This window comes from Trachurus japonicus, chromosome 5, assembly GCF_045865225.1.
Source record: "Trachurus japonicus isolate A0001 chromosome 5, Traja_1.0".
Taxonomy (NCBI): Eukaryota; Metazoa; Chordata; class Actinopteri; order Carangiformes; family Carangidae; genus Trachurus; species Trachurus japonicus.
The window spans coordinates 27,318,042-27,330,832 of NC_140911.1; the positions used below are offsets into that span (position 1 = coordinate 27,318,042).

A 12,791-nucleotide genomic window follows, 5' to 3' on the forward strand; every position below is an offset into this window, starting at 1 on the left:
TTGTTAATGTTGTTGATTTATTCTTAAATGCTAATTATCCAGTGACCATCTGTCGCCTACAACTCAAAATTATAATTTGGTATAGCAAATTTACACTTTTTTTGTTAAAGTATTTTTCTGATTCATTTCTGGTTTTATTGCATTGTTGGTATTAGGTGATAATAATCATGAACGTCGTAGATCTCATTGATTACAGCAAACACTTCATTGACATGACAACAACACAAATCAAAAAGTAGTCCTAATCAAAGCAAGATAGCCTAAATAAAGAAACTGAACAAGTTTGAGTGGAATGGGTGGCTGGTGAACACAAGATAAAAAATAACTGGGAAATATAAATGTCATCTAATTTATTGGATTGGTTTGTTTTCTGTTTTGTATGTTCATTCTTTTTGTTTGAATGGCAACTGCGTCTCAAATAAGGCTTTAAATTAATCATTGTACCATAGAATAATAACACTTTCGACACCGTGCCTATACCTATTACTAATTTCTTCGGATATTGCTCAATAGCGCACAAGTTAATCATACTAACTAGACATCCAGCTGGGAATACGGGGCAAGATTGCAGCCTCTGACGCCTGCTTTTGTCTGGTTTTCTGCGGACCTGGCAACACCCGCACAGCTCATGCCACATGACGCAGTTTCAAGCATCATGGCGGACGAAGTGGAGCAGGTCAGTGCAGCTGGGATCAGTTCTGTTAAGTTGGTTTAACAGTCCGGCACGTAAATAATAAACTGGAAATGTTGACGACACACAGTTTTGCTGCTGCACGTGTGTGAGCATGATTGTGTTGTTACTGCGAGTTGTTGTTGCTCTGTTTACAGCCCGAAGAGGCCGAGAGACGAACAAGCTAACTTAGCTAGTGATGCTATGGTTAACGTGAAGAAACGTGTTTGTGGACTGGCGAGAGGTTAAATTGAATTAAAGTTTTAAAGATTGTTCACTATAAGTAAGCGCAAAGTTATCATTGTTTACACTGTACAGTTAGTTTAATTGCTAAACGATTTGAGTTCGTCATTTGAAGCCAATATACGTCAACGTGACATAAATGTAACTGGAGACAGTGGGTTCAGTACCGAATCGGAAACAACAGAACTGAGCCCTCTACTGTTACATCTCCAGTAATAAATATTCTGGTGAGCTTTGGTGTAAATATCAGTTGTACTGTGATTAACAGTGGCAGAACAAAGGCTCCACAACACAAAATCAAAGTTGCTATGAGCTGTCCCCAGCAGTGGAGATCTGCACCAAAACTACACGTTTCACTTGTTTTTAATGAATTGGTTTCAGACTGCTCGTTCATCTGTCTCTGTGTTTTTGTAGTGCACGTTGGCAGCTGCACAGTAGACTCAAGCTCTGGGGGAAGCTTCCCTTATTCTGTAGACCTGAGGGCTACAGTGAACCACACAGTATCACAAAGTGTAGCTTCAGTATGACATGGGACAGGTCAGAGCTAGCTGCACTGTAGATCTCTCTGAAACACAATACATGGAGTCACTGTTTGTTACGCTCTTTTCAAAATGCAACTTTTACACAAAGAAAGCCTCAATGGGTTTTGTCTTTGTGATGTTGACAAAAATTATTAAAATTCTTGGCTGTTGATTTTTTAGTCAACTTGTCCCATGGACTCAATTTCAAAGGTCCCAAAATTAAAGTGATAGTTGATGGTTATTTCTCTGCAGTGATTTTGCTTTTTTGTCATTTTGGATATTCTCAAATAATTGCAAATGTTTCTTTCAAAACAATCAGATATATTGCTACATGCCTAGATTAAATCAAATTATAACCTTGACAGGGAATATATCCTACACATCCTTATCTCTAACCGTGAGAACATGTCTGTTGTTGGTGTAACAAATGTTTTTCTTTTACATCTGCTGTAGCAACCAACCACCAACACAGTGGAGGAGCCACTTGACCTAATCAGACTCAGTCTTGATGAGCGGATCTACGTCAAGATGAGGAATGACAGAGAGCTGCGTGGCCGACTACATGTAAGCTACACACACACACACAGGGCATCCTCTTGTGCTGCCCGAAAACCTCTGAAACATCTGTATTGTGTAGTAGGCTTCTGTGTTTTGTGTTGTAGACCAGGATTGAGTGAGCGTGGCATCCAGAGATTTAAAAAAAATAATAAAAACCTGTTTAGTTGCCTCTGGTATGTATATCTGGTTTCCTCTCTTTCTAACCCTTTTATTGTGTATTCCTATTTCACACTTGTGGTTGTTCCAGGCCTACGATCAGCACCTAAACATGATCCTGGGTGATGTGGAGGAGACTGTGACGACAGTGGAGATCGATGAGGAGACGTATGAAGAACTCTACAAGGTACAATGTGGGCTTGTTTTCCTCTCCTGAAACACTTCTCACATGTGATGCATGGTGATAAATCGATGAATTAATCAATTTCAAATCACTGAATCGGATCGGATCGGATCGTTCTAAATGAACCAAAATCGTCCTTGAATCCAATCAGCAACCCACGAATCATGATTCAAATCGAATCGTTGTTAAAACGAATCGTTACACCCCTACATATGGGTGAAGCATGCTAGAGAGATGGGGGGGGGGCACCTTACACCGAGCTGTCCAGCCTTTCAGTTTTGAGCCAGGTGCGGAGCGGGGCGGGAGCTTGTAGCACTATTGCCCCGCCCTGGGGTTGTGACACATCAACCCCAGTCTGCCTGAAACTGCCAGTCAGCGTCTGCCGTTGGTTTCCCAGCAATTTGAAGGCAGAAATACTCAGACTTACTTTGCTGCAGATATGTCCTCGAGCATCAGAAAAATCCCACAGGAACATGTGTACAACATGAAAAACACGATTTTCATTGGAGGGGGACTTTAAATCTTTATAATTCACAATGTTCCACAATTAAAAATAGTTTTGCAAAGTTTACAGGAAATGTCATTATTTTTCATATAAGATGTGTTTGTGTTTTTTGTCCCATAGTCAACCAAGAGGAACATCCCCATGCTGTTTGTCAGAGGAGACGGTGTGGTCCTTGTAGCGCCGCCGCTCAGGGTGGGCTAACCCCTACCAGTTCCTAGTGTGTTCCTAACAGCTAGGAGGTTTCTAACCCTGAGGGAGGGGATGGTGCTACCATGACGACAGCCCCTAACACAACCTCTAAAGCGTGTAGAGGATTTTTGTTTGTTTTGGGATAAGAAGACCCTCAATTATTATTTTTTTATTCATCATATTATATACCTGGTTTAGATGTTTTGAGGATTTCACCATGTCAGTTCTATTTCTCAGGATGTTTGATTTGACTTTGCTGAGTCCAGTGGTAAATGAATCACCACAGCTTAAGTTATTTAATTGAAGTGATGTGGTCACTGTTAAACCTCAGCATCTTGACCACAACATGTTACTAATGTCATCAAGGTTTCAACAAAACCATTTAGATTTTTTTCCTCAAGTGAGACTAATGTTGATCCAAGGCTAAACTTGGTTCTTCTAATCCGGCAACCCTATCCCTATATCGTAGAAGGTCTTTTTGTTCCTATTGGTTTTAGTTGAGTTTTTTTTTTATATATTTTTGCATAGTTGGTGGATTTTGATATCATGATCAGATTGTGTGAACACCTGTTTTCATTTGGTTTTGATTAAAAAAATGTAAATTGTTTCAAAATCTTGTGTGAAAAGATAGTTTTTTTCATGTTAATTGAGCTCAGTTCAGTTTACTAAATTGGCTGCTACATAGTTCTCATAATTTTTCATACCCTGGCAGACAGGTCATGTGAGATCATTTGTTATTTTATACATGCGTTTGCCCTTTATAAACCATAATGATAACTGAAACCACCCAAATGGTCCTCATCAAAGTGTGCATGTAAATGTTTGGCCTGATAAAATACACTCAGGTTTATAGGGCTATTTATTTTTTCAACACCTATGACTGATTTGCTTGTAATAAGTGTCTGTAAAAATGGTTATGAGTTTACTGGCTCTTATGAGACCCCTGCATGTGAAATCCAGGGCTGCACTGACTTTGCTAGACACTGATCCACTTGGAAAGAAAAAGAGCTGTCAAAGGGCCTGCAAGAAAAGCTAGTTGAATCTAATTAATCAAGAAAAGGATATAAAATGCTTTGTAAAAACTTGAGAATGCCAACCAACAGGATTCAAATTCTGATGAGGCAGAAATGTAAAGGTTACCATACCAAACTGCAGTCAGTTGGACCAACAAAGATTTCAGCCACCGCTGCATTTGTTCAGGCTGCAAAGGAAAATCGACAAGCTGACAAACCAGCTTCTCTGCTGTTTGATGATGAACTAAAAGAGGTGCATGAGGAAATGGGTTGCACAGTCAAGGTAAGCCACTAAAGCCCACTTAAATCAATATACCAAAGAGCACATAGAGAAACCTGAAAACATCTGGAATTAAGTCATTTAGAGTGATGAGACCAAAATCAAAGTTTATAGACACAGCTATATCCGTGAAGAGGAAACAAGACCTGTGCTTAGAGAGTAGAGAGTATGATTGAGGCCAGTCTCTTTTGGAGTTGTGTGAGCTACAGTAGTACAGGGAATTTAGTCCAAACTGATGGCGTGATGAATGCAACATGTTATCAGAAAATGTTGGAGGATAAATTACATTGATTAGCCCGGAAGCTGTGCATGAGATGCACTTTGACTTTCATACATGACAATGACACAAAACACAAGGCTAAGTCGACTCTTCAGAGGCCGTCATAGTCTCCTGACGTGGTTAAGTCTCAACATGCCATTCAGCTAAGACAACCCAAGAATTTACAGGACCTGAAGTCGTTTCTCCAAGGAGAAAGGACAGCTTTACCACCTGCCAGTGACAAACATGAACCCCTGCCAGGATCATAGACACTGAAGGCCAACTGATGAATGTAATGAAAGGTTGCTGAAAGTGAATGCTTGTTTTAACATGCAAACCCCCACCAGAAAGACTCCAGGTCTTGGGGGAACTCAGAACCTTCTTGCTGTGAGGCAACAGTGCATAATCATGATGTGCAGGGTAAAACATTGTTTCATTTTGCCATTAGGTGGCGATATGAGTCTGGACACAGATGTGTTCATTGGGGGACTCATCAAATATATGAAGTTTTAGCTATATTTGGAAAACTGATGCCACTACGAGGCCTTCACTTCATTACAAACTTAAGCCTTTGAAATTTTTAATCACAAAGGTCTTAAGATGTAGATCAGATGAATTCCCTATCGCACTTTTTTTTTTTTATTAGGATAGGAACCGGCATTCATGCAGGTATTCTATGTCTATGATAGGTAGACTACGTTAGGCTATGGTCCGATACGAAACAGAATTTCTTCCCACTCAAAAGCAGAAAAGAGAGGGAAAAAAAGCACAATAAATATAGAGCATTGGCTACCCCATAAAACATGCTGCACATATAAAAGAAACATAGCAATATTGCGCCAAATTAAGTCTGAGATAAGACTATGTAACATACGGATGGGGGTCGGGTAAAAAAAACAATTAATTGTTCAAAAAAAAACAAGTTGTGTAAATTCAGGTTGTGTAAGGATTTCGTCAATTTACCAGAATGAATCAAAATATGTAGTTCCGGTAAGTGAAGGCTACCTTCAAAATAAAAGCAGAATGACGCTTGACATAAATCGAGAAATATATAATATATAATAATATTTAAATGGTCCACAAAAGAGGGGACAGTATGGAAAGCCACACAAATCATAATTTGGCTTATTTCCATGGTGTTTTAAGTATTATTAAAGCCACTGAAGGAGAGACACTGATCAAACTGAGTCTGACCTCCAGAACAGCCAAGACAAATCTAATTCACTCATTTAGGCACAGACATACACATTTAATTAAACTGATCATTTACATGTTAAATTATCAATATATTAAAGGGAATTGATAATTCTTCTTAAATAACATATCCAATAGCTTCTTCCATCTCTGGTAGGCTATTAGCACTTGGTTTAAAATAAAAATAAACTGTTGGGGCTTCTCTTATTTTATTCTGCTAGTAGTGGTGACCGACGTCCCATCCAATGACAATCCAGTGCACTTTGCGGACGCTGTTTTGTTTTGAAGGTGAACCGGAAGCATCCGGTTCCCGGCTCATCGCTGGCCAGGCGGTAGCCAGTAGCCTCTTTCAGCAGACAAACGCAGACAAGATGGCGGCGCTACGGGCTGTGGTGTTAGCGGGGAGTGGGAGATCTCTCCTCAGCTCGCCGAAAACCATCAAGACGCCCAAGGTAGGTCGATCGATGTTAGATGTGTTGATCACCCGGGCCCGTTATTACAATGTTGGTGCGATAGAAAGGCGTCCTAGCCCCGGGTTGATGCTAGCATGTTTGCTGTCAGCGGGGTGAGACAAGGTCACTCGTGTCCCCACTATTTTCTTGATGTCGTGAACGACGGCGGCTGTAACTTCTCTGATATTTTGTCATTGTTGAAGCATGGAGACTGGCAGCGCGACCAAAATGATATAACAAATCACATAAACGGTTATAACACGGGAGCATAGACTCGGGAGTCATCACTCTGTGTCGCAAGCTAACCGGCTAGCTTTCTCTCGGTGCAGTGTTGACCGGCTTGTGAAGGAGCTCGGTCACTGAGGTGAAAGTTGTACGACAAATACCGACACTGGGATGTGTGGACATAGTGTTTGTAGGTGATGTAGTCGTGAACCACCAGTTAGAAATAGTCGTGTAACGTTAACGGCCATCGGCTTGTTAGCAGGTTAGCTTTTCAAGGACTGAGAGGACTTCCGGCGGAGGAAAGCCGCTTCAGTCATCTACGGTGTTTCACTGGCATGAAAAGACCGGCAGAACGTGTGGAAGCAGCGCTCATCGTCCTCTCTATGAACGGCAGTAATATTATACGTGAAACTATCAGTGACATACCTGCGATCAAAATCTATGTTAAACGTTATTACAGCACAATGTAACGTTAGCTCTGTTATCAACGTTTTAAACTTTACTTTTCACTGAAAGTCACTGTAAATGTAGCCCCCATGCCTTTGGCTGTGGACGCGACATCTCTAACCTGTGACCAGAGATACTGTTGCTTATTTTAACTATTTGTTTTATTGACAGTATCAGCCTTTTATAATGTAAGTCTAATATTGTCATCTACAGATATATGTATGCCAATGTCTCATCCATATGGTGACATGTTAACTATGAGTGTGCAAAGTCATTTCAAAGCAACAAGCTTTGAAATGTCAGTTGTATAGAAGTAGTTCACATATCTTAAACACCAAACTCCATTTCGATTTATGATAATTAACCTGTAAGCCTAAGCCACATAACTGGCTACATGTGCTTAGCACCTGTAATGCAGCATATTGAAGTTGTAAATCTTGTGTTTCCTATAGATTTTAGATAAATTACAATAATTACATTATAGTATTTCCTTCTACACAAAGATAGAGAATAGGAAGTTGATTTTGAAGATTAACATAAAATATAAACCTATTAGTCTATACAAAGTATGTCCTTGCGCCATGATAAACAAATGATAAAAACAGATATATGTGAATAAATATGTCAGGATAGAATTTAATCATTGTTAAATGTGAGAATACTATATGAATTTCACAGTTAGTAAGGAATTATAATGTAGAGCAGGGGTCTTCAACGTTTTTGAGACCAGGGACCCCCAAACTGACGGAGACAAGGGGGCAGAGGCTTTTGAAATGACACACAGGTTGATATATTCATGTTTTTTCTAAACGTGTACAGTGTACAGTGAGTAGAGTACCGGTAGCCATCCCTCTGCCATTTATAAACAGACCTTGTTCACTGATACCAATGCCAATGTCAACAATGCCGGTCAACTGCATGGTAATCATGCAGACAATTCAAAAGGACGTTTTTATTTGAAATATACTAAAGATGGTAAACATTGTCTAATCAACCAACCCCCCCCCCAGCACCTCCTTGGACCCCCTGTTGAAGACCTCTGAAGTAGAGTAATGTCTGCCCATATAAGTCCAGGACCAAGTTTATTGACACTGATGTGTACATTTACTTTCCACTACTGGTTAATACTTAATGAACTTAATTTTGAAGAAAGCAAAAAGCGATACGTGTCAGACTATAGTTTGTTTTCTCCAACCAATAGTCTGAAAATCACAGATATTTAATCATGCAAACACTGAGACATACAACACATCAATCACATGAATGTTATTTTTACATGGTCACTCTTTGGTTCCTTTGCAGGTCAACATGTCCTTCACCAGTTTGCCAAGGAACAAGAAAGTTGCCTTGACAACGCTAGGTGTGGTCACAGCTGGTGGGGCAGGGCTTGCCCTGATGCTGCACCAGTCTGTCAAAGCCTCTGACCTGGAGCTCCACCCCCCACAGTACCCCTGGAGCCACGCTGGACCTCTGTCCTCTCTGGACCACGCAAGGTGTGACTCACTAACCAGAGCTTAGATGACCTGATAGTCTCAGTTTCTGTTTTACGTGATGTCCATTTTATCAACTTGAACTAATTCTCTCTCTCACTCTTCTCCTCTTAGCATTCGCCGTGGTTACCAGGTGTATAAGCAGGTGTGCTCGGCCTGTCACAGTATGGAGTACCTGGCCTTCAGAAACTTGGTGGGAGTGTCGCACACAGAGGCCGAGGTGAAGGTCATCGCTGAGGAGGTGAGGCTTGAAACACTGCCATGAGTTGTTCCACCCACCCGACCCTAAGTCCTGAGAGACTGAGCTGCTTTCTCTACTGCCCTCAGGTGGAGGTGGTGGACGGTCCTGATGAGAGTGGAGAGATGTTCACCCGGCCAGGAAAGCTGTCCGACTACTTCCCAAAGCCCTACGCCAACTCTGAGGCAGCCCGGGTGGCCAACAACGGAGCCTTACCTCCTGACCTTAGCTACATCGTCAATGCCAGGTGACTAACAGGAAACTGAAAGATAAGAGTTGGGGAAATCTGCACCGTATGAGGGAAATCTGCAATGTTCAATAAAACTGTTGAATGTTGCAATGTTGATTTGACTTGACAAATCAACACATGTGCATGTACATTTTTCTGAGGGGAAGCAGTCACAAGTGTTTATGGCCAATGAAGCTGCAGTCTACACACCAGGAGTCGGCAACCTTTAGCATTAAAAGAGTGTTTGGGCCTTTTCCCACCATATTAAAACCCACCTGGAGCCACAAAACCTATTTTGACCACTAAATTCACATGCACAAAAAAAACCAAGTGCGTCGCCACTACAGCGTTTGCTTTGCGTTGTGAGCGCGCATGACACGTGTCTACATTGAAAGTAATGGGTCTGTGCGTACAAAAGACGCTACATCTGAACAGTCCCCCATGTACATTCACACATGCTTTAACCACGGAGGTGGCCTCTGGTTCTACACAAAAATGTTTACTTAACTTGTTAATAATAATAGTTAAATGGTAAATGGACTGCATTGATGCAGCACTTTTCTGATCTTAAAAGAGCTTTCACACACACCAGTGATACATCAGGGGCTATTCGAGGTGTTTTCCCTTGCACTTGACTTCACATGTGGACTGGGGGAGCTGGGGACTGAGCTGTAAACCTTCTGAGTAGTGGGCAACACACTCTGCCTCCTGAGCCCCAGTTCACTATTAGCATTACGTTAGTGCAAGGCAAACTGATGTGTGATTAGGAATGCCAGATGCATTTTTACTGAAAGAGTGATGACCGTGGTTATTGTCATCAAAGCTCACTCTGAGTGAGTGAGGCAGGCTGCAACCTCACACCAGTAGTGGTAGTTTTTTTCTAGTTCGTGCATTGCACCTTGAAAACCGTGTGTAAATACAAATATATATTTTGAAGTTATCAGTCTTTTGCAGTGTATTATTGTATTGCATTGTTTACTTTGTGGTGACAATGAAAATAAGTCGGCACTGATGGGAATTTAACCTGTTCACGTCTGTGGTGTTCTTCTGTGCTCCACTCAGACATGGAGGAGAGGACTATGTGTTCAGCCTGCTCACAGGATACTGCGAGCCTCCAGCTGGAGTCTCAGTTAGAGAAGGACTCTACTACAACCCCTATTTCCCTGGCCAAGCCATCGGCATGGCTCCACCCATCTACAACGAGGTGCTGGAGTTCGAGGACGGTGAGTCAGCATGCAGAGTGCATCTCAGTTTTTTACTGTGAATGAATTTGTTTTTGAAATTTTGAATTGAAACGTTCATCTTAAATCAGACATCAACATTTTTTACCAGATTAGACATTAAGAATGCAGCTTCCTCAACTTCATTGAATACTACTGGTTTTATGGTTTTTGTTTATAAAAGATTGAATGTCATCACTTAGCCTCCCTGTGAAGGCAGGTTTTACAGATGTGTACTTAAAAAAATCATTATCCTCTTTGTGTGTCTGTTGCTATAGGAACCCCAGCAACCATGAGCCAGGTTGCTAAGGATGTGTGCACCTTCCTGAGGTGGGCAGCTGAGCCGGAGCATGACCAGCGCAAACGCATGGGACTTAAGGTACAACATTCACCAGGGACTCTTGTTAGCCCAAGGGGTTTGGGTCCATTCTGATGATCCATGTGCCTAAGCAATATGTCTAAGAGATGAAATATGTAGTTTTATGGTCAAAATGATATAAGTGACAAGAAACTAAGAGGAAGTATCTGAGACATCTGAAGGACAAAATAACTTGACTACATCAGAAATACTGAAGCAGCCTGAGACGATGGAGTGTAGCTTTCAGTAACATGACAACTCCAAATAGGTTCCTGTGATCTGTAGGTTCTACTGCAAAGATGTTTAGATGGTTAGTGTAGTTGGATGGAGAGTTAAAGTCAGGTGTAAACTCTTGTGTGTGTGTGTGTGTGTGTCTGTGTGTGTGAACATGGACCCTGTAGAAAGACTAACAACCCCCTCTCTGGTTCTTTCAGCTGCTGATGGGCTCGGCCATCCTCATCCCTCTGTTGTACTACCTGAAGAGACACAGGTGGTCTGTGCTGAAGAGCAGAAAGATTGCATACAGGCCCCCTAAGTAAAAGGAAACATAACCCCATCCCCCTATTTGGGCTTAAAACCAACCACAGGGGTGCGCTCAATCACACCACGACGCTCACCTCACTATGATAAATATGTCTTTCGAAGAGGGGAGGTGTGGTGTTCTTGAAAGCACCCTCCGCAAAGTTTAATGTTTGTTTGATCTGCATCAAGTCGTCGCTGGTAACAGTTATTCTCCTATCAGACACAGTCGACTGATCAATTTATTACTGTCTTTGTAAGATACAACAACTACATGAGACCAGAGACATGGTGAAACATCCTGGGTTTGTGTCGGTCCATCCTCCCTTTCACTTATGAACCTCTGTTTTACTGTACAAATAAATTATGTTCAATGAAATTCTCTGTTTCTGTGTGTGTTTCAGTCAGTCAGATGTCATTATTTTCATTATTTCATTAAAGCGTCTTATTTCATGGTGACCTTGACTAAAATCGAGTATCTATCCTAGTCCCGGTGAATGATTCATCAAATTTGAAATTCCCTCGGGGCGGTGTTTAGCTCAGTTGGTAGAGCACCCGCCCCATGTGTTGAGGCTGTAGTCCTCGCTGCAGGCGGCCCCGGTTCGAGTCCCGCCTCGGACGGCCCTATCCTGCATGTCATTCCCCCCATCTCTGCCTCCCATTTCCTGTCACACTCTCAACTGTCCTATCAAATAAAGGAATGAAAAGCCAAAAAAATATACTTTAAAAAAAAAAAATTGAAATTCCCTCAAGGGGTCTCAGGAATTAGATGATGCCCAAATACCTATGGTGTAAAACCTGAACCCAGTAGTCTTACTTGATAGGCTTCTAAACTACTACAAATCTGTATCTAGACAGTCAGGGGCAAAAGTGAATTCATACCTAAAATTATCTAAGGCCTATGTTTCTGAAACCCCTACTATTTGATTTGATAACCATTCACTTGGAGTCAAAATTCCCACAAACTCTAAATCTTTCATTGAAATTTATGGATAATAACAACAGGAACATCAGAACCTTTTTTTTTTTCCCCAAAACCTTCCCATTTATTTGTTTATTCCCATTGTCCCTCCTTGAACAACTGGTTATCCTTTCATTTATTTGGGCAGTAGAAACCAAAGAGCCACATCTATTGTGATCTACTTCTCTCAGCCAAACTCTAAGCACTGATCTCCCATTTTGTGACAGCTTTTTTCTCTATACAGTACCTGTACATGTTGATGTCAGAAGAGCTGGGAGGACAGTCTAGCCAACACACAGCTGTTCCATTGGTTCCTGACATAGACTAATTCAATTTATCATTAAGATGCTTGCTATTGCCAAAATGGAACAGAAATATTTTTCTAGAGGGCATATGCTGTTTGTGACACACCATCTGATATCACCAAGTAAACAACAGCCCAGGACTAAACCTAACCGGTTGGTTCTAACAGCGCTCCTGGGCTGTTAATTACTTGGTGATATCAGATCATGCGTTTCTGACGATCCTTTATGAACTTTGAACTTTCCTGCTGTTACACCCTTACTCTATCTGAGTTCTAATATGTGGTGTACTACTGACATTGTAGTACCTCCAGTTTAATTTTGTCTTTGTCTTAGTTGTCTGCATGTTTTGTAGACAAAGAATGTGTCCTCTCTTGTTTATTTGTCTTTGGTCAATTTATAGAACTAAATTGGTGCCATCTATTGTGTTTGTTTGAATGCTTGTTCAAATGTTAAAATCATAAAGTATTGAAGAATATATGTTACAATGATTTTGAATGCAGTTGTGTGTGGCCAGTGGCACAGCACAGCACTTATGGAACTAACTGTTGTATAAAACACATTAACTCATGCAATAC

General features: G+C 41.2%; 2 protein-coding genes across 2 annotated transcripts; both read left to right on the plus strand.

The window, feature by feature from the left end:
* The first annotated feature begins 636 nt into the window (after positions 1–636).
* On the plus strand, positions 637–3,639 carry lsm3 (LSM3 homolog, U6 small nuclear RNA and mRNA degradation associated). Its single transcript, XM_085777099.1, has 4 exons — positions 637–676; positions 1,888–1,998; positions 2,240–2,335; positions 2,958–3,639. Exons 1-4 carry the CDS (start codon positions 656–658, stop codon positions 3,036–3,038), a joined length of 309 nt encoding a protein of 102 aa, XP_085633225.1. The 5' UTR covers positions 637–655; the 3' UTR covers positions 3,039–3,639.
* A 2,487-nt stretch (positions 3,640–6,126) lies between these two features.
* Positions 6,127–11,329, plus strand: cyc1 (cytochrome c-1). The gene is made up of 7 exons (XM_085777092.1): positions 6,127–6,224; positions 8,199–8,389; positions 8,501–8,627; positions 8,714–8,871; positions 9,916–10,076; positions 10,352–10,452; positions 10,866–11,329. Exons 1-7 carry the CDS (start codon positions 6,144–6,146, stop codon positions 10,968–10,970), a joined length of 924 nt encoding a protein of 307 aa, XP_085633218.1. The 5' UTR covers positions 6,127–6,143; the 3' UTR covers positions 10,971–11,329.
* Positions 11,330–12,791: the final 1,462 nt, after the last annotated feature.

Excerpts from the sequence above, each read along its gene's own strand:
- lsm3 (XM_085777099.1), top strand. The coding sequence starts at position 656 with ATGGCGGACGAAGTGGAGCAG. Across the intron at positions 677-1,887 it reads TGGCGGACGAAGTGGAGCAG|CAACCAACCACCAACACAGT; the intron begins GTCAGTGCAGCT and ends CATCTGCTGTAG. Across the intron at positions 2,336-2,957 it reads CGTATGAAGAACTCTACAAG|TCAACCAAGAGGAACATCCC; the intron begins GTACAATGTGGG and ends TTTGTCCCATAG.
- cyc1 (XM_085777092.1), top strand. The coding sequence starts at position 6,144 with ATGGCGGCGCTACGGGCTGTGGTGTTAGCGGGGAGTGGGAGATCTCTC. Across the intron at positions 10,077-10,351 it reads GGTGCTGGAGTTCGAGGACG|GAACCCCAGCAACCATGAGC; the intron begins GTGAGTCAGCAT and ends CTGTTGCTATAG. Across the intron at positions 10,453-10,865 it reads GCAAACGCATGGGACTTAAG|CTGCTGATGGGCTCGGCCAT; the intron begins GTACAACATTCA and ends TGGTTCTTTCAG.